This window comes from Saccoglossus kowalevskii, chromosome 20 (genome assembly GCF_978046115.1).
Source record: "Saccoglossus kowalevskii chromosome 20, keSacKowa6.1, whole genome shotgun sequence".
Taxonomy (NCBI): domain Eukaryota; kingdom Metazoa; phylum Hemichordata; class Enteropneusta; family Harrimaniidae; genus Saccoglossus; species Saccoglossus kowalevskii.
Window position 1 is genome coordinate 24,356,082 of NC_140660.1, and position 12,054 is coordinate 24,368,135.

Consider the following 12,054-nt stretch of genomic DNA (forward strand, 5'->3'; position numbering starts at 1 on the left):
CATGGTGGCAATAGGTGGGTATACTAAGCATAGATGGGTATACTAGGCATACCTTACCTGGGTAGGTACATGTACACTAGGCAATATATGGGAATATACATGTCATGGTGGCAATAGGTGGGTATACTAGGCATAGATGGGTATACTAGGCATACCTTACCTGGGTAGGTACATGTACACTAGGCAATATATGGGAATATACATGTCATGGTGGCAATAGGTGGGTATACTAAGCATAGATGGGTATACTAGGCATACCTTACTTGGGTAGGTGCATGTACACTAGGCAATATATGGGAATATACATGTCATGGTGGCAATAGGTGGGTATACTAGGCATAGATGGGTATACTAGGCATACCTTACCTGGGTAGGTACATGTACACTAGGCAATATATGGGAATATACATGTCATGGTGGCAATAGGTGGGTATACTAAGCATAGATGGGTATACTAGGCATACCTTACCTGGGTAGGTACATGTACACTAGGCAGTATATGGGAATATACATGTCATGGTGGCAATAGGTGGGTATGCTAGGCATAGATGGGTATACTAGGCATACCTTACCTGGGTAGGTACATGTACACTAGGCAATATATGGGAATATACATGTCATGGTGGCAATAGGTGGGTATACTAAGCATAGATGGGTATACTAGGCATACCTTACTTGGGTAGGTGCATGTACACTAGGCAATATATGGGAATATACATGTCATGGTGGCAATAGATGGGTATACAAGGCATAGATGGGTATACTAGGCATAGATTGGTATACTAGGCATACCTTACCTGGTTAGGTACATGTACACTAGGCAATATATGGGAATATACACGTCATGGTGGTAATAGGTGGGTATACTAAGCATAGATGGGTATACTAGGCATACCTTACCTGGGTAGGTGCATGTGCACTAGGCAATATATGGGAATATACATGTCATGGTGGCAATAGATGGGTATACAAGGCATAGATGGGTATACTAGGCATAGATTGGTATACTAGGCATACCTTACCTGGTTAGGTACATGTACACTAGGCAATATATGGGAATATACACGTCATGGTGGCAATAGGTGGGTATACTAAGCATAGGTGGGTATACTAGGCATACCTTACTTGGGTAGGTACATGTACACTAGGCAATAGATAAGTACTGCATTATAAAACATGACTTGTATTAATAAGTTTATTTAAAAGATTTGATTTATTTGTAAAAATAAAATCTGTGCAGTAATTAATGCCTTTACAGTAGTCAGTGTAGACAAGTACTACATTATAAAACATGACTTGTATTAATAAGTTTATTGAAATGATGATGAAATGTAAAGTTTGGAAACTCATGACACAAAACCTGATACAAGGTAAATGCTTGTTGTCAAGGTTGGTATCAACTCAGTCAATAATATTATGGGATTTTTATGTATGATGGCAATAAAGTGGTTGTGTTCACTGACAGATAGATTTTTCTGTCACAATAATTTCCGTAGAGTTCTATCATCTGCTTTGTTGTAGTTTTTGATGTAAACTGTGATCGAATGTGACATGAAATAATCTTAAAGGACGCTGGTTGTGCTACGCATGCACTAAATATGGGTCTCAGATGAACAAAGATGGTGACTTTGACTGTTGTGCAGACTAATGACTACAAACTGAGACCAAGATTTAACTGCAGAGATTTGTTTAAACAAGGGAATAGGAGCACAGCACCCTCATGCCATGGCCATGCGCCCACTTACCCTGGTGAGCAGATCCTCAGACAACTGTAAAATTCTGATTGACCAGCGATCACATGTGGCCACAGTCTTCATCTGTGACCTGTCATGGAAGCCATAGAATGCTCCATTTTAACTTAGAATTATCAAAAACTCCACACGCTGGTAGGGAGAACCCTATTTCCCAACTTGATGAATTTCTAGAAAAAAAACCTGAACTGGGTTAAAACTTCTACTCATATTTTACATTCTCTTTGAATTTGATTGTTGTACAAATTATATTTTCATGTGGCAATCAAAAAAAGTTACATGACAGATTCTCTTGAAAATTACTCATAAAACTCGAGACAAGTCTGTTTTAATGACTGTGAGGAATTTTCAAGGATTTTACTTGTTTTGTAACAGTGACAATTTTGTTAGTGTCCTACAACATGGAATGTCAATGACTTTCAAGAAATGTTGTCATTAATGGAATCGTATCTTGAAAATTAAGGGGTGAAAACCGTTTAATTTTCAAGATTTTGTCACAAAAAATTTACAAAATGTTGTTTACATCACAAAAATTTGTCCAAAAAATGTCATTTTAATCTTTCTTGACAGTGCATTCATTCTTTTATTACATTCTGTCATTCATTTCTAGGCATTTAACCACACAGCGGTGTAAGATGTCGCTATTTCAAATTATTTTCGAAAGGAATACAGTCAGGGTGTCTCAGTTACTGCTACAATATGGAATGAATCCTCATCAAAAGCCAGCACAGTTATACACTACACCTACGGCAACTACCAGTCAAAGTCCTGAATGGTTCTCCTGGATTTATTAATCTGGGTGACTTCAATTCAGGGCAGTTAGTAAGAGAGCTGAAGACTGCCCTCAACCTACCAGCTGCTGAATCTTTTAATCATGTCAGCCCAGCAGGTAAGTACTTGAACTGAAGACTGCATCACTTGGTGTCGCATCACATGGTGTCACATCATTCATTGTCGCATCACTTGGTGTCGCATCATTCATTGTCGCATCACTTGGTGTCGCATCACATGGTGTCACATCATTCATTGTCGCATCACTTGGTGTCACATCACATGGTGTCGCATCATTCATTGTCGCATCACTTGGTGTCGCATCACATGGTGTCACATCATTCATTGTCACATCACATGGTGTCGCATCACATCGTGTCACATCACATGGTGTCACATCATTCATTGTCGCATCACTTGGTGTCACATCACATCGTGTCACATCATTCATTGTCGCATCACTTGGTGTCACATCACATGGTGTCACATCATTCATTGTCGCATCACATCGTGTCACATCACATCGTGTCGCATTATTCATTGTCGCATCACTTGGTGTCGCATCACATGGTGTCGCATCATTCATTGTCGCATCACTTGGTGTCACATCACATGGTGTCACATCACATGGTGTCAATCACTTGGTGTCGCATCATTCATTGTCGCATCACTTGGTGTCACATCACATGGTGTCACATCATTCATTGTCGCATCACTTGGTGTCACATCACATGGTGTCACATCATTCATTGTCGCATCACTTGGTGTCGCATCACATGGTGTCACATCATTCATTGTCGCATCACTTGGTGTCACATCACATAGTGTCACATCATTCATTGTCGCATCACTTGGTGTCGCATCACATGGTGTCACATCATTCATTGTCGCATCACTTGGTGTCACATCACATCATGTCACATCATTCATTGTCACATCACATGGTGTCACATCATTCATTGTCGCATCACTTGGTGTCACATCACATGGTGTCACATCATTCATTGTCGCATCACTTGGTGTCACATCACATGGTGTCACATCATTCATTGTCACATCACTTGGTGTCACATCACATGGTGTCACATCATTCATTGTCGCATCACTTGGTGTCGCATCACATGGTGTCACATCATTCATTGTCACATCACTTAGTGTCACATCACATGGTGTCACATCATTCATTGTCGCATCACTTGGTGTCACATCACATGGTGTCACATCATTCATTGTCGCATCACTTGGTGTCACATCACATGGTGTCACATCATTCATTGTCGCATCACTTGGTGTCACATCACATGGTGTCACATCATTCATTGTCGCATCACTTGGTGTCGCATCACATGGTGTCACATCATTCATTGTCGCATCACTTGGTGTCACATCACATGGTGTCACATCATTCATTGTCGCATCACTTGGTGTCACATCACATGGTGTCACATCATTCATTGTCGCATCACTTGGTGTCACATCACATGGTGTCACATCATTCATTGTCGCATCACTTGGTGTCGCATCACATGGTGTCACATCATTCATTGTCGCATCACTTGGTGTCGCATCACATGGTGTCACATCATTCAATGTCGCATCACTTGGTGTCACATCATTCATTGTCGCATCACTTGGTGTCACATCACATCGTCGTCCGTGTCAACTTTTATCTTTTTTGACTTCTTCTTGAAAACTACAATTCTTATTGCTTTGATACTTGGTGTATATGTACCTTGGGCAGATTTGTTTTTTTTCATTATATCTTCAATTCTCCAATTTTGTTGAAAACCACAAGTCTGATTGCTTTAATACTATACATATAGATACCTTGTGCACCTCTCTCAGATTTGTTCATTTTCTAATGATATCTTCAGTTATTTAATTGAAATGTCCATTGCTAACAGCGAAGCTATCTCAGCTGCTTGTTTGTCCTGTGTTTACAGTTGATTTCATGCATAACAGGGAACTTCAGTGAAAATTAGTCTATTGGAATCAATTTTGAGTCTGTTCTGTGATGTGTTAGTTGATACGATTGCTGAAATTCCTTTTTATCATATTTTTCAAGTATTGCATTGAAGTATACACAGTCAAACTCAGTATGAGAGATGGTCAAGTTATTGGTATGGGTGCTGGACAACAGTCATGTATCTATTGTACTAGACTAACTGGTGATAAAGCTAATAACTGGTAAGTTAACTTTAGTTATTAACTACTCACTGTAAAAAAAATCAAAATTGTGTTGCTAAGTGATTCCGTCAACATCCTAAAGTACTTGGAATGCATTAACTTGAACAAAGCTTACTATCAAATAAATGTCAGGGAAAAAACAAACTTAAACAGTTCAAGATAAATGCCAATCAAATATAAACCACTCTGTATATTCACTTAAATACTGTAATGTAATTTAGAAATTAACATAAATATAATTATGACTTCTCGTTATGATTTCTGTGAATATTTTAATATTTTTTTTTGTAGGACATGGAGACATCTGCATGGGAGAGTATGCTAGAGAAACCACCTGAACAGTTAACACAGGTACTAACTGCATTTATACCATTTATATTTGTTGATTTTTTTAATCAGCCTCACTAACAGTTTTGATTTGTGCATATGAAGTAAAGTACATAATTTTAAATATCAAGCATTTCTGAAGTGTAGTGCTTGGTCAATTGTCAAGGTTTGGAACTTTAGAAATAAATGAGAGTTCTTTGGCAATAACTGAAAATTTGGCCAAGCAGGGTTTGAACAATGACTTTGTTATTGAGAGACAGTTGCTACATTTACACAACTGCATTTTATCGGAGCCCATTCAGCTCCAATAAACCCTTGGGATTGAACTCTGATAGTGTTGAGCCCCGACATGGCTCTGACCGTGTATACACATATAGATATTTTCACTCATCTTATTCTGAATATATTGTAATTATTTACATATTCTGAATTCATTGTTTGTATTGAATACAGTATTTTGAAATCAATTTTCAAATTTATCAATTATTGCTTTGTTATTCTTACTGCAGTCTGAGCGTGAGCAGTGGTTATCAAAACTGAAAGGTGTAGCACTAAGTTCAGATGCATTCTTTCCATTCTGTGATAATATTGACAGTGTATCAGGTGAGTGTTTGATATGTCTACCAATACTGTGCAGAAAATGTTTGGACAGGGTGAAAGTTTATACAGGGTTAGATCAGTTGCTAGTTTATACAGGTTAGACTGGTTTAGTGAGTTTGCTAGTTCATACAGAGTCAGACTGGTTTAGACTGTTTGCTAGTTTATACAGAGTCAGACTGGTTTAGACAGTTTGCTAGTTTATACAGAGTTAGACCAGTTTGAACAGGTTCAGAACAGTTGCTAGTTTATAAAAGGGTTAGACTGGTTTAGACAGTTTGCTTGTTTATACAAGATAAGACTGGTTTAAACAGGTTGTCAGTTTGCCAGTTTAAACAGGGTTAGGCTGGTTCAGAATGGTTGCTAGTTTAGACAGTTTGCCTGTTTATAGAAGGTTAGTCTGGTTAAAACAGGTTGTCAGTTTGTCAGTTTATACAGGGTTAGAGTGGTTTAGACAGTTTGCTAGTTAAAAATCGGTTTAGACCAGTTTGAACAGGTTCAGACCAGTTTTAACAGGTTCAAATCGGTTGCTAGTTTATACAGGATTAGACAGTTTGCTTGTTTATACAAGATAAGACTGGTTTAGACAGTTGCTAATTGATAAAAATTAGACTGGTTTAGACCAGTTTGAACAGGTTCAAAATGGTTGCTAGTTTATACAGGGTTAGACTGGTTTAGACAGTTTGCTTGCTTATACAAGATTAGACTGGTTTAAAACTGGTTGTCAGTTTGCCAGTTTAAACAGGGTTATTTCTGGTTTAAACAGTTTTGCTAGTTTATACAGAGTTAGACCAGTTTGAACAGGTTCAGAACAGTTGCTAGTTTATAAAAGGGTTAGACTGGTTTAGACAGTTTGCTTGTTTATACAAGATAAGACTGGTTTAAACAGGTTGTCAGTTTGCCAGTTTAAACAGGGTTAGGCTGGTTCAGATTGGTTGCTAGTTTAGACAGTTTGCCTGTTTATAGAAGGTTAGTCTGGTTAAAACAGGTTGTCAGTTTATACAGGGTTAGACTGGTTTAGACAGTTTGCTAGTTAAAATAGGTTTAGACCAGCCTGAACAGGTTCAGACCAGTTTTAACAGGTTCAAATCGGTTGCTAGTTTATACAGGATTAGACAGTTTGCTTGTTTATACAAGATAAGACTGGTTTAGACAGTTGCTAATTGATAAAAATTAGACTGGTTTAGACCAGTTTGAACAGGTTCAAAATGGTTGCTAGTTTATACAGGGTTAGACTGGTTTAGACAGTTTGCTTGCTTATACAAGATTAGACTGGTTTAAAACTGGTTGTCAGTTTGCCAGTTTAAACAGGGTTATTTCTGGTTTAAACAGTTTTGCTAGTTTATACAGAGTTAGACCAGTTTGAACAGGTTCAGAACAGTTGCTAGTTTATAAAAGGGTTAGACTGGTTTAGACAGTTTGCTTGTTTATACAAGATAAGACTGGTTTAAACAGGTTGTCAGTTTGCCAGTTTAAACAGGGTTAGGCTGGTTCAGATTGGTTGCTAGTTTAGACAGTTTGCCTGTTTATAGAAGGTTAGTCTGGTTAAAACAGGTTGTCAGTTTATACAGGGTTAGACTGGTTTAGACAGTTTGCTAGTTAAAATAGGTTTAGACCAGTTTGAACAGGTTCAAATCGGTTGCTAGTTAATACAGGATTAGACAGTTTGCTTGTTTATACAAGATAAGACTGGTTTAGACAGTTGCTAATTGATAAAAATTAGACTGGTTTAGACCAGTTTGAACAGGTTCAAAATGGTTGCTAGTTTATACAGGGTTAGACTGGTTTAGACAGTTTGCTTGCTTATACAAGATTAGACTGGTTTAAAACAGGTTGTCAGTTTGCCAGTTTAAACAGGGTTATTTCTGGTTTAAACAGTTTTGCTAGTTTATACAGAGTTAGACCAGTTTGAACAGGTTCAGAACAGTTGCTAGTTTATAAAAGGGTTAGACTGGTTTAGACAGTTTGCTTGTTTATACAAGATAAGACTGGTTTAAACAGGTTGTCAGTTTGCCAGTTTAAACAGGGTTAGGCTGGTTCAGAATGGTTGCTAGTTTAGACAGTTTGCCTGTTTATAGAAGGTTAGTCTGGTTAAAACAGGTTGTCAGTTTGTCAGTTTATACAGGGTTAGACTGGTTTAGACAGTTTGCTAGTTAAAATAGGTTTAGACCAGCCTGAACAGGTTCAGACCAGTTTTAACAGGTTCAAATCGGTTGCTAGTTTATACAGGATTAGACAGTTTGCTTGTTTATACAAGATAAGACTGGTTTAGACAGTTGCTAATTGATAAAAAATAGACTGGTTTAGACCAGTTTGAACAGGTTCAAAATGGTTGCTAGTTTATACAGGGTTAGACTGGTTTAGACAGTTTGCTTGCTTATACAAGATTAGACTGGTTTAAAACAGGTTGTCAGTTTGCCAGTTTAAACAGGGTTATTTCTGGTTTAAACAGTTTTGCTAGTTTATACAGAGTTAGACCAGTTTGAACAGGTTCAGAACAGTTGCTAGTTTATAAAAGGGTTAGACTGGTTTAGACAGTTTGCTTGTTTATACAAGATAAGACTGGTTTAAACAGGTTGTCAGTTTGCCAGTTTAAACAGGGTTAGGCTGGTTCAGAATGGTTGCTAGTTTAGACAGTTTGCCTGTTTATAGAAGGTTAGTCTGGTTAAAACAGGTTGTCAGTTTGTCAGTTTATACAGGGTTAGAGTGGTTTAGACAGTTTGCTAGTTAAAATAGGTTTAGACCAGTTTGAACAGGTTCAGACCAGTTTTAACAGGTTCAAATCGGTTGCTAGTTTATACAGGATTAGACAGTTTGCTTGTTTATACAAGATAAGACTGGTTTAAACAGGTTGTCAGTTTGCCAGTTTAAACAGGGTTAGGCTGGTTCAGAATGGTTGCTAGTTTAGACAGTTTGCCTGTTTATAGAAGGTTAGTCTGGTTAAAACAGGTTGTCAGTTTGTCGGTTTATACAGGGTTAGACTGGTTTAGACAGTTTGCTAGTTAAAATAGGTTTAGACCAGTTTGAACAGGTTCAAATCGGTTGCTAGTTTATACAGGGTTAGACAGTTTGCTTGTTTATACAAGATTAGACTGGTTTAAAACAGGTTGTCAGTTTGTCAGTTTAAACAGGGTTATTTCTGGTTTAAACAGTTTGAACAGGTTCAGAACGGTTGCTAGTTTAATACAGGGTTAGACTGGTTTAAACAGGTTGCAAATTTATCCAGGGTTAGACTGGTTGAGACAGTTTGTTAGTTTATACTGAGTTAGACTAGTTTAGACCACTTTGAACAGGTTCAGAACGGTTGCTAGTTTATACAGGGTTGTACAGGGTTAGACAGGTTGCTAGTTTTTACAGGGATTGACTGGTTTAAAAAGAGTTCCAATTTATACAGGGTTAGACTGGTTTAGACCAGTTTATACAGGTTGCTGATTTAGACAGGATTATACCAGTTTCTAGTTTACACAAGATTATATTGGTTCAGACTGGTTGCTATTTTATGCAGGGTTAAACAAATTTAAACAGACCCAGAACTAGTATAACTGAGTGGAATTTTTTTATATTTTCAGAGTGGTGTTCAAGACATTGCTTCACCATCGGGATCAACTCAAGACCAGGTTATAACGACCATTCCATTGCATTAGTATTCACAAATACCAGACTATTCAATCACTAGATATGACATCACGTGATGTCATACAACACTGGATTGAGATAAATGCATGCAACTGACTGAAATAGACGATGTGAATCCAACAACTAAATGCAATATTAAGACCATGGTACACTAATCAACAAACGTCAACTTTTGTTAAGAAGTGTTGATCTGTTTATAATGATATATTTGACTGCCTTCAACAATCCGCAACATGAATGTTGCAAAAAATAGAATGAGTCAAAAATTTGATTGATGTTTTTTGTATCACATGTTTAACATTTTTTTTGTGTCATCTCTTATTTTAATTTTTATGAAAACAATACTAAACTAACTTTTACTACTTCCCTCAAATCAAATGACTTGCGTTTATTTTTAATCATCAATCGTCCTCATTTCCAAATATTGCCACTATGTGTCAAGTTAGTTATTTTATATTTTTTTCTGCAAACAGTTTTTATTTATTCCATTATTAAATATTGTGCTTTTGAAATATTTAACATTTTCTGAACTGGTGCGAGAAGTTAATACAATAACTGAAGTTGGTGATTCCCAATGAGCAGCCATTCCATGGATACCGTCATTTTTAGCCAAACTGTTCTGTAGTGAAAATTAGCGATGTATTCTGGGCCAAAATTAAAATTTTTTTTGTGATTTCTTGTGCACATTTGCCCTGAAAAATTCCCATATTTTATGCAATGAAACAGTTTTGCTGAATTGCGATGATTTCCTCAAAAACAAATTACTGTAAGTTCATTCATTTTTTACTGATATCTAAGTTTATGTGACCAGGGAAAATAATAGAACTCATCGTTTCCCTGCCAAGTTAGATTCCAATGAAAATAAATGGTTTTACAATATTAATTCAACATATAAAATTAAATTGTGGTTTTGGTTTACAGGGTTTATACAAATATATGCAGCCCAAAGTTTGGTTTTGACATTTGCTATCTTTATCATAATTTTGACAGTCATGTATTCTTGTACTACATGTGTAAGAGGTTGAAATAAAAATAATAGTTAACAGTTTATCAGACAGGTAGGAAAAAAGTGATTGTGCCATTCAGCAAAGTATGTAAACAAATTTGTGGCAACAGTTAGTTACAGTATACACTAATGGATACGTAAACATGTAAATATCAATCGATGGTTACTATGGTTACTGGTTGAGAAACTAAAAATGTTATTGCTTTATGTCACTGCTAACCTGCTTCTGTTATTTAACTTTGTTGTTAAATTCTGATCTGAATTCTCATTAAATACTAAAGCAATTTCAATTGCACAGACTGCTGTACGGTTGTTATTATTACCCACAATGCATCACTGATGAGACTTGTAACTCGGTAACTATACTTTCCCCATGAATTCTGTACCAAAGTACTTGTTGTATGTGTGATTTGTGTGTTGGCAGAATGTCAAGTTATTGTGGTGGTACACTATTAACCAGCGATGGAAATGCATGGATGTCCACCCTGAGAATAGAGCAAATACAGTATTGTTATAGTGGATTATTTTGACCACAGACACTCGTCATTTATATACTAAGTACATACACTATTAACAGAAAGGTAAGTCATACTAATATGTCATATACTGGGACAAACCAAAGATTATTTGACGATGTCGTACTTTAAAGTCAAGGACTGAAATTAAAAAAAAAACATTCATGAAAGCCATTTAGATATCCTCAGTGAAATTAGATGAACTGTACTTTATGCAAGAATAAAATGCACAAGGTGCAGTCTATGTTAAACTATAGATAAACTACATCCAGTTTCCATTTCTTGAAAAATAGTTCATGTAATATTTTTTTCTGAGAATCTACTGTTTTTAAAATGACTGGAATCCAGGTCAAATATTTTTAAGTTAAATAGAAACAGCGCATCTTAATCCAAAAATTAATTATCCCTGGAAACAATTTTTCTTGTACTATCTGCTTCCCCTTGGTGGTAATTATTACCCCCCACCCAAACAAAGTCCGGGAGGGGGCTTGTAATTTTGCCTTTGTCGGTCCCTCCAGAGTGATTTCTCAGAGATGCTGGACCAATTTTTTGGGAACTTGGTACAAAGACATAGTGGTCAACCGTTCATGTGAATTTATTTTCTGATTCGATCAAATATGGCGGCCATTTTTAATGCCAAAATTCAGTCAAATTTGGTCCTTGTGGTGTGTCCATCGTCATTTCTCGGAGATGGCTTGATCGATTTTGTTGAGACCACCCATACAGATTCAGGTTGTTTTACTTTTTTGAAATGATAAAATATGGCTGACTGGTAGCCATTTTGATTGTTAATCATGGCTTTTGGCTGTCCATTGATGTTTCTCGGAGATGCCTCGACTGATTTCAATGATACTAGGTACAAAGACACAGGAGGTATTCATATTCACATGGATGTATTTCCTGATTTGATCAAATATGCCTACTGTAAAGTATTTAGGGAGTGTCCATCATTTCATGCCTGGATCGATTTTTCTGAGACTTGGTACAAAGACAGAGTGACCACTGGCACTGCACATTGATTTATTTTTTCAAGGAATCAATGAGCTCATTTAATTATTAATTTGAATTCTTGTGAACTAATAGTCCAAATCAGACCATACTTGGTAGAGACTTGATTTTTCAATACAAGATGTATGCTATGCAATTGAGTTTCAACTTAATCAACGAGCTGATTTGTACATTTAATTAATTTTGAATTTTTCACAATATCTTGTGAACTAATTGTCCGAACGAGACCAAACTTGGTCGAGACTTACTTGGTCAA

The 12,054-nt window shown here is 36.7% G+C and overlaps 1 protein-coding gene across 1 annotated transcript; it reads left to right on the plus strand.

Moving 5' to 3' along the window:
- The first annotated feature begins 2,527 nt into the window (after window positions 1-2,527).
- On the plus strand, window positions 2,528-5,572 carry LOC146730158 (bifunctional purine biosynthesis protein ATIC-like). The gene is made up of 4 exons (XM_085494195.1): window positions 2,528-2,640; window positions 4,588-4,709; window positions 5,001-5,060; window positions 5,546-5,572. Exons 1-3 carry the CDS (start codon window positions 2,626-2,628, stop codon window positions 5,032-5,034), a joined length of 171 nt encoding a protein of 56 aa, XP_085350321.1. The 5' UTR covers window positions 2,528-2,625; the 3' UTR covers window positions 5,035-5,060; window positions 5,546-5,572.
- The last annotated feature ends 6,482 nt before the right edge of the window (window positions 5,573-12,054 follow it).